Source organism: Petaurus breviceps, unplaced genomic scaffold (genome assembly GCF_028583685.1).
Source record: "Petaurus breviceps papuanus isolate PSGF00001 unplaced genomic scaffold, PetGlider_PUasm1.0 90444, whole genome shotgun sequence".
Classification (NCBI taxonomy): domain Eukaryota; kingdom Metazoa; phylum Chordata; class Mammalia; order Diprotodontia; family Petauridae; genus Petaurus; species Petaurus breviceps.
This window is the reverse complement of record NW_027187256.1, coordinates 1,298,737-1,308,530: the sequence shown is the minus strand read 5'-3', so window position 1 is coordinate 1,308,530 and position 9,794 is coordinate 1,298,737. Positions and strand designations below refer to the sequence as shown.

The following is a 9,794-nucleotide window of genomic DNA, read 5'->3' as shown; positions in this document are numbered from 1 at the left end:
CATGCTATGAGAGCTTGAGGCAAACAAGAGAGGATGTATGACTTAGGTCTTTTCATAGAATAAAAGATACAAATCTAGAAGTAACCACAGAAATCATCTAGTCTAATCTTACTTTACAAATGAGGAGACTATATCCAAGGAGCCAAAGTAACTTGTCCAGGGTCAAAGATGTAGTATGCACTGGAGGTAGGATTTGAACCAACAGCCTCTGACTCGAAAGCCAGTGTTCTTTCAACTACCAACCACATTATCCCCTCTTTCTTGTTGACATGGAGCATGGCAGAAATTTCTCTGGTTGTCACAAGAATATTTCTTATTCTTAAGCTATGAGGTATGTGGAACAATCCTGGTCTAGCTTCCTTTGCCCTTCATTTATAGGTAACAATAATTGGATTCTCCCCAGTTCTATAGCATTTGTATCCCTGGCATTTAGCACAGTGCCTGGCACATAGTAGGAATTAATAAATGTTTATTGTTTGATCAATTGCTACAGTCACTTCCCCTGAGGTGAAGCAGGGATCTTTTGATCCATCATCTCATATACTAACTCCTGTCATTGTCATCTAGAGACATACAAAACTCCCCACACTAATAGAGAATTTACAATTGGGAGGAGTCTACTGAGAGACAAGGCAGGAGTAGCAAACTAGACTCCGATCCATAGGATACAGATCCAGGGAGGCAAAGGGTCCCACTGTACTTGGCCCTGGCCAGAGCTTTGGAGGTACGGTTTCCAGTTCTGGCCACTACATTTTAAGAGAGATAGTGACCAAGAGAGGGCAATCATGGTGAAGATGTCCATGAAAATGCTGTTACGGGAGGAACAACACTGCACAGCTGGAAGTGCCTTTATTTGTGAAGTCCAGCCCTTGGCAGTCCATGACACTTGCCTTCAAATATGTGAAGGATTTTCATGTGAAAGAGTAAATTGGCATTTTTTGAGGCTCTGAATAGGAGAAATAGAACCTATGGGTCTTAGTTATGAGATAATATTTTTTGGTTTGACATAAGAGCAACCTTGTAACTATTAGTGTTGTGCAGGAAAGTGACTCCTTCAAGAGTGAGCTATCCATCACAATCAATAGAGATTTGATAAGAACCCATGCAAAGGGGAACTTTGTAATGATTCAGGATGGCCATTAATCTATGTGACAATTAAGGACCCTTTGATCATTTATTATGCCATTCTTTGATGATGGGGGCAGGTCTTCCTCCCAAATCTCCAAGATTATCTCCTGTCAGTCTGGCAACTTGGGACTAAAATTTCCTAAACAGTGGCCAGTAATCCAGTGATTAGGGAGGGGCTGGTTAGTGGGTTGGGACACTCAGAACTTACCTACTTCATGGAGATCACAATGACAAGGAATGGGGGATCTGCAATTTTCCAAACCAACACTCCTTAGACTGATGGCTCTGAATGCTCTCAATTTTATAGTGGGATGACTCTAGGGAGTCCCCAGGCTCTGCTATTAAGCAGGAACTTAAAGAATAAATTAGAAAATAAACATGGAGAGAGGGAGGGTTCTGTGGTAACTTGGGATCTATCAGAGGAGAAGAAATATGGCCAGGGACTTAGTCTCCAACTCCAGCTCATAATCCTAAATCCCCCAGCTTGTTTGTTTACTATGTCTCTGACCTGTGTCTTCTTCAGAAGAGCCGGGAAGAAATAAAGGCCTGATATTAATATAATCTCAGAATTTCATGGGACCTTTGCTCATTTACTAAACAAAACTCACCTGTTTGCTGAGTTATGGCTGAGGACATTTAGTCTAACCCATACTTAAAGAGATATTCTATCTGCAATATGAAAGTGATCAGGGTTACTTCTGCTTGAATACTTCTGGGGAAGGGGAACCCATAATGTCCTGATGCAGTCATACAAGAATCATATATATATATATATATATAATGTGTGTGTCACACATCTATATCTACATCTATCTATAGATAACATATATAAACACACATAAATATATACACATATGTATATATACATATTTTTTTCTTATATTGAGACAAATACTGCTCTGTAGTTTCGACCCATTACTTCTCATCCTGCCCTCTGGTGGCAAGCAGAATAAAGCTGATGCCTCTTCCACTGGACAGCTCTTCAAATACTGGAATACAGTTATCACGCTTCCCCAACCTACCGCTCTTCTCCAGGCTAACCACCTACCTCTTTCAGCTGTTTCAGTTCCTTCACTGTCCTAGTCACCCTTCTGTAGTCCTCTGCATCTCCTATACACAGGTTTCAGTCTCTTTTGCTGAGTCATAGTGACCAATGGAACATGTGGGAAAGAAGTCAACTGTGTTTTATAAAGTTACTGCCATAACTCAGCAAACAGATGAGTTTTATTTAGTAAATGAGCAATCTTATACAGGAGCTGCATTATGAGTTCTTTCTTCTCCTATAGGCCAATATGTGGGGTATGCCATATTTTTTAATTCCTATGAAATGATCAAGAGCCTAATTCAAATCTGATATTTCAGAATACTATGTACGTGAAAAAGTTACAGAACAGCAGGTTAAGAGTTATTAGGGAACAGGGGAAGGGAAGGAACACTTCTTTTTGGGGGGATCTTTAGGACATCAGCAGCTTCATGACTATAAAACTTATTACTGGTTCAAGAATCATTTCATGCTCCTTGACCACCTTTCCCCTTCCCCACACTCTGAATCACTGCCCAGGAGCAGTCGTTGTGGGTCCTATGCTCATCTGATCAGATAATGAGAGAAAATGGAAATTGGAGTAAAGTTAAAGTTAAGTAATAGTAAAATATAGCAAACATTTGGTAAGAAATAAAATGAAGGTCTTGCAATCACAATACCTCAAATTTGGAAGGTATTACACAGGTAACTTATTCATCACTAAAGCATTCTCAATAAAGTAGTGTTGAAATGCGAAGTGAGAACTAATTGCCTTATTAAAACTTCAAAGTATAAAAGTAGTAATAATGACTAATATCTGTCATATTTAATAGGATGATCATTAAACATATATAATGAAGTGACTCTTTTAATGGAATCAATTTTTTTTTTCTGGGGCATGTCTATTTCTTAGAAAACCAGTTGCTGAGAACTAAATAGGTCTTGAAAATTCATTTTGTAAGAATGTAAATTGAAAATGTAAATTTTGTATAAATAAATTTGTACAAATTTCATTTTGTATAACGAGAGCTGAACAAAAAAAGAAAGTAAATTAAAAATGTTATGCTTCAATCTGTATTCAGAAACAATGATTCTTTCTCTGGAGGCAGATAGCATTTTCCAGCATGATGACTTTGGGATTTACTTGGATCATTGTACTTCTAAGAAGAGCTAAGTTATTCAGAGTTGTTTGTCGTATGGTATTGCTGTTGCTGTGTAAAATCTTCTCTTGATTCTGCTCACTTCACTTTGCATCAATTAATGTAAGTCTTTCCAGCTGTTTTCTGAAATCAGCCTGCTTGTTATTTCTTATACCACAATAATATTCCATCATATATTATATATATTATATATAATATTCCAGCCATTCCCCAAATGATAAACATCTCCTCAATTTTCAATTTTTAGCAAACACCAAAAGAGTTGCTATAAATATTTTTGCACAAATAAGTTATTTGTCCCTTTTAAAAAAAATTCTTTGGGATACAGACCTAGAAATGTTATTGATAGATAAAAGGGTAAGCACAGTTTTGTAGACCTTTGAGCATAGCTCCAAATTACTCTCTAGAAAGTCAACCACCATTGTTACACAGTTACAAATCTAGCTACATGAAATGGCTATAAACGTAATGATACACGTGTAATGAATAGAGTGTTGAACTTGGAGTCTGGAAGACCTGTATTTGAATCCATCTCTGACAGTAATAATTCCTAAGTGCTCTATATTGCAAAACTTATTATACATCTTTGGGGTGTTTAGGAGGACTAGCCTATCTGATGCGAGGGATTGTCAAGCCATTTTAAATGCTTCCCACCTTTAGTGTCCACCTACCACCCAGTTCTTGCCTGTAGCTCACCAAAGCTGCATCATGTGCCATGGACACACCATGGTAAAACTGTCTCCATGGACAGGCTAAACCAAGTTGAGGGTAACCAACAAGGCTCAAATCTAATGACTAGATAGGGACATGTCTGCCCCAAGCAGGTGACAACTTTCCTGGAAAAATAGGCAGATGAGAACAACTTATTCCAACAGGACATAAAGGAGGTGGAGACAGGTCCTGTGGAGGGCTTAGAGCTTTGCAAGACATTGAAGATGCCAAGGTCATCCGCTGCAACCCAAGACGTCATCAATCATCTTGACTTCTGTCTTGCCACTGGACTTTAATCACTCTGGAAGAGAAAGAGGCTGGCACACAACTCTGCCTCACTTAATTCATTTTTTAAAATTGCAAGTCAAGAAGACATTATATAGCTCTGAGACTTGGTTTCCTCATCTATAAATTTGGAAAAATAATTAGTGGAAGCTAAAATGAAATAATGAACAAAAAGTGCTTTGTAAAATTTAAACTGTTATAACATGCCTACCATTATTGTTCTAGAAAGAGTATGTAAATAACTAATCAAATATATAACTGGCCTAGTATAAAACTTATGTATCTAAAATGAATCTTGTACAATCCTGGGAAAAATTCATGAGCTGCAAAGCCTGATAGACCAGTTCTGTATAATCAGTATAGGAATATTGAATTGTGTATTTTTGAAGGACTGTGAGGGGGCTAGGACACCAAGGAGGGGAAGGAGAAATGGAGACCTCAAGGAATTCTGAGAGAGAAAAGAATAGAGGCAGTTCTGAAGGCTAGGACCCATTACCTTCCTCCATGCCTTTCCAAGTATAGATTCTAGTTAAATTAAGTCAACAAGTATTTACTTACTGTGTTCCAGGCACTATAGTAAGCATTGGGAATAAGAATACAAGTCAAAACGATGTTTCCTACCATCAAGAAACTTACCTTCTAATGAGAGAAGACAACATGTAAAATGAAGTATTAAAGGGTTAGGATGGGAGGAGACTGTATCCATTTGGGGACATAGTAAAGAAGGTGTGAAGAGTCATGGGTGCAGCCTGGAGAGGAAGGAAGACAGGACAGGCTGAGGCACATGATTAAAATGGATGTACTTGGAGGAAGAAAGCAATGAGAGGAAGGGGCCCCAGGGGTGGGATATAATTGGAGAGTGAAAAGTCCAGAAATGGAGCAAACCTCTAGGATGAGAAAGTTCCTATAGAGCCCTGATAAAGACCAGAGACTCAATAGTAGAGCAAATGGAGAGGAGGAGACTAATGAAGCTTGTTCACTTTTTGGGTCTTAACCCTATCTATTTCTGGTCCACTGTGTGAGCTAAGACAAGTCACTTTTCCTTCTCTGAGCATTGCTTTCCTCATTTATACATGGTATATCAATAGAAGTCTGAGGTCCAAGACTCTTTTTAGTTCACAGAGTTTAGGTTCCAACCTGACATTCAATACTGGAAAGAAGTCTGAATTTATACTTAGATAACTTGCTTCCCTGTTCTGCCTGTGCTATTTACTACCTGTATGAACTCAAGCAAATCTGCTCACCTCTCTGGCTCTCAGATTCCTTATCTATAAAATGAAGGCTTTGGGCTAAATGGAGTCAAAGCTCTCTTCAGGCTTGTAAGCTGTGAACCCAAAAACCTGTGACTTTGGTTCAATTCTTTCTTACTCACTGTGTCGCCTTGGACAGATGGTTTCATGTCTCAGGTTCCCAGGTTCTTCTCACGTAAAATGAGAGGGAACGAGCTCTGAGTTACACATTTATGATCCAATGACTAATCTTATAGAGAAGAGATGAAAAAAAATGGATCTCCTTCCTCCCTGTAAGCAGGTGTGAACCTTTTGGGTAGGTCCAGATGATTAAGATGTCAGACACATTTGCCATGTTGGTTGGTTTTCCTTATCTTATTTTTGAAATCCTACAAAGAATGGTTCAGAGGGGTGGGGACAGAAAAAGGCTATATTGCAAATGACTATGATATAAGAAACAAAGCATATCAATAAAAAGTTTTGGAAGGATGACTCAGAAAGGTCATAAGTAGGCAGCTTTATTGTACCAGTGACAATTTCTGTGCAAAAAAGAGTAGACTATGGGACAGTATAAAGGACATGTATAATTGTAAAAGGAGGAAATCCAGTCCTGTAACAAGTCAGTTAGAAGACATAGCGGATAGAGCACTGGGCCTGTAGTTAGAAAGACCTGAATTTAAATCCAGCCTTAGATACCTGTGATGTGACCCTGGGCAAATTATTTAATCCTGTTGGTTTCAGTTTACTCATCTATAAAATGAGCTGGGTAAGGGAATGACAAACCATTCTAGTGTCTTTGCTAAGAAAAGTCACTGTGGGGTCATGAAGAGTTTAACATGACTGAAAAAAATGAAAAATGGCAGAAAACAAGCAAACAAACAAATAATGCATATCCACTGCTCACATGTCAGTGTGATAGGCACTAGAAGCCATTTCACAGAATTTCTCATGCAATTTAATTCTGTCTGTACTAGCAAAGAAACCTTGGTGGGAGATACATGTTTAGAATAGTCACATTAAAAATCAACGTGGCCCTTAGGATTGTCTTTGTTTGTGGTTCAGAAGTCATACCGACAACAATAACAACAAAAAGCAGGAGCTGTGCACTCTTACTAAAAGTACTCCAGGATGCCCAATCAGTGACCACAGTGGTGCTGGCACAAGGTGAAGGTGACTGAAAGAAGTGGTTAACAAGCAGAACATTCCAGAGTGTGGCATTAAGTTCAACTCTAATCCTATCTTCTGCATTGTCTAATTAACACTTCTATATTAAGAAATCCAATTTATTTATGGGACCAATAATTTTGTTATGCTCTAGTAGGCCCTTTGGGCTTAGTGTCAGTTGTTTATTTAATGCCCCTTGGTTATCAAGGAATCCTTCAGTATATTGTTATTATTTCTTATAAGATTGTCCACATTTAAAATTCTTAGGAATTTAAATCTGTGCCTGAAATACAGTAAGCACTTCATAAATGCTTGTTTATTGAATATGAAATCCATTATATTTTACCCATGGCATTTTTGTCTCCTTCAGTAGTAGGATTTCTGCTTATACTGATTCACTTTCTATGTCCTCAGAATGCAAAGCTGTATCTGGGTCTTTGCTAATGAGCTTTAGAAACATATGAAGAATAGAGTCTGGCTGATTCTTTTTGTCAAAGATCCAGTATTGTCCTGTAGAGTCTGTCAGCTCTCAGTGATGCTGGAGGTAATAGTGGTGTCAATGAATGAGGTGATTATTGCCACAAGTGACAGTGATTGTATAGATGTGGGATAAAGGAGGTCAAGGAGAAAGGAACTCTTCAGCACACAAATTACAAAGGTTGAATCATTTAATGGATGCATTAGAAAAAAAGATACAGAAGCATTTGAGACCCCTTTTGAATCCTATGACGTTCAACTCTCATGCATGTGGCAGGGCCATCCAACTGGGATCAGGAAGCACCTGCATCTAAAACTCAAAAGTTTGGAATGTAGTAACTCCCCCTTTTGCCTCACCTCTGCTACAGTCTTACTGGAGAAAGTACCCAACTTGGAAGCACTGATTAGTCCAAATTGTGGGTTAGTCCACTCATTACATTGTGATTGGTAAGTCTAAAGGACTCACAATCTTGATCTCCCTATCCGATAATGACTTAACATTTATTCTCTACATAACATGTGCACTGATCCTAGGCCAATAGGAGATGTGGACTTCTCTTTCTTCTGGAAAGTCAGATGAACATATACATAAATCATTTGGTTGTATTTCTTTTTACAAATGAAAAAGTGCAAAGTATATAAAAATGGGAAAAGACATTAGAAAAAAAGAAATAACTACATAAAGTATACAAAGCTAACTCCACATAATATACTAGAGGGGAATATACTTTGGAAGCTAATTTAATAATATGATTTAATCCTAATCCCACAATTAAATATTAATCAAATTTATATTTTATGCATAACAAAATAGGAAAATTGGATCACTTGCTACAAGGGGAAAATATATCTGCCATTCATCATACCAATCATAGATTCATTGAAAATTTCTTGATTTGTAATGGCAGCTGATGTTTGTACCTATTCTAAGTACATGTTAGTGAACAATTTTCTTGATACAGCCTCTGAATTTCAACACTTATTATCTACATCACCAAAAAGATTGTGGCATTGATATGATGATGATGATAATTATGGTATTGGATGGTGATGGTGATGAATGTAATGGTGATGGTGATAGTGGATAATTTCTCTCCTCCAGAAGGTCTACCCCTACCATTCCTGTCTTCCTTCTCTGAGGACCTGAGACATGTTGTTTTTTGTATCAGTCATGTGACATTGAACTATTCTCCCTTTATGGTTAAGAACTAATTGATACATATATCCTGTCTCCCCTATATGACCATAAGCTCATACAAAGCAGTATATATTGTATTGTTTTTTCTTTCCTAGTTTCCTACCCAGAATAAGTACTTAAAATTATGGATTAATGATGACAGTGAGAATCGTGACTTCTAGAACACCTAAATCCAAATGCAGTACTACAACATCCAAATCCAAGTGGGTCATTTGCCTAGTCGGTGAAACATGCGGATAATACTTCGTCTGATCTCCTTTGTTTTGGCACTATAGATAATGGGGTTGAGAACAGGGGGCACAAAGAGATAGATATTTGACATGAGCACATGCACGTACCGAGGAGCATGTTTTCCAAAGCGATGCACAGTGGAGACACCAATCATGGGTATGTAGAACATGAGCACAGCACAGATGTGTGATACACATGTGTTGAGAGCCTTGAACCTTTCCTCACGAGAAGCAATGGCCAGTACAGAGCGAAGTATCAGAATATAGGAGAGAATAATAAAGAGAAGGTCCATGCCATAGGTAGATAGAAGCACAAACATCCCATAAATGCTATTGACTGTAATATCAGCACAGGCTAACTTCATCATGTTTGGGTGCAGGCAATAAGAATGGGAGAGCACATTAGATCTGCAAATGGGCAACCTCTTTATGAGGAAAGGGAAGGGAAAGAGGGTGGTGAAGCTTCGGGCTGTCACAGCCAGACCAATCCTAGCAATCACCTGGTTGGTGAGGACAGAGGCATACCTCAGTGGGTTGCAGATGGCTACATAGCGGTCAAAACTCATGGCCAGCAGAATGCCAGACTCCATCATGGAGAATGAGTGAATGAGGTACATTTGAGTCAGGCAGGCATCAAAAACAATGGCCCGGGCATTGAGGCAGAAGGTTCTGAATACAGTGGGAAATGTAGCCAAGGACATGGCCACATCACTGAAGGAAAGCATGGACAGGAAATAGTACATGGGTGCATGGAGGCTGGACTCCTGCCATACTGCCAGCAGGATCATCATATTGCCCCCAAGAGCCAAAGTGTATATCATACAGATGGGTCCAGCCAGCCACTTCTGGGTGCTTTCTAAGCCAGGGATCCCTGTCAGGAGGAATACAGTGGGATGTGAGACATTGAAAAATCCCATGGTGAAAGACCAGGGAAATCTTCACTCTCAGATCTTCTGTCTCAGAGACATCAGAAAACCCTTTTAGAGGAGAATCAAGAGATATGTAAATTAAAGGTTTACATTCAGCATTAAAGAGCTCTAAAGAATTTAGCTATTCCTTCTCTACTTCCCCAGTGGCAAACCCTCATCAGGGCTTATTTTCTTCATGTGATGGTCACAAGTCCTTGTCCCCTTTGATTCCCCTCTCCCTATCCAAAGGGATATAAATAAATAAATGAATATATAAATAAAT

General features: G+C 38.7%; 1 protein-coding gene across 1 annotated transcript; it reads right to left on the bottom strand.

Moving 5' to 3' along the window:
* Window positions 1–8,581: 8,581 nt before the first annotated feature.
* Window positions 8,582–9,520, bottom strand: LOC138177620 (olfactory receptor 51I2-like). Its single transcript, XM_069108834.1, has one exon. It carries the CDS (start codon window positions 9,518–9,520, stop codon window positions 8,582–8,584), a length of 939 nt encoding a protein of 312 aa, XP_068964935.1.
* Window positions 9,521–9,794: the final 274 nt, after the last annotated feature.

What these genes read in the sequence shown, in the direction of transcription:
- LOC138177620 (XM_069108834.1), bottom strand. Translation starts at nt 9,520, where the DNA reads ATGGGATTTTTCAATGTCTCACATCCCACTGTATTCCTCCTGACAGGG.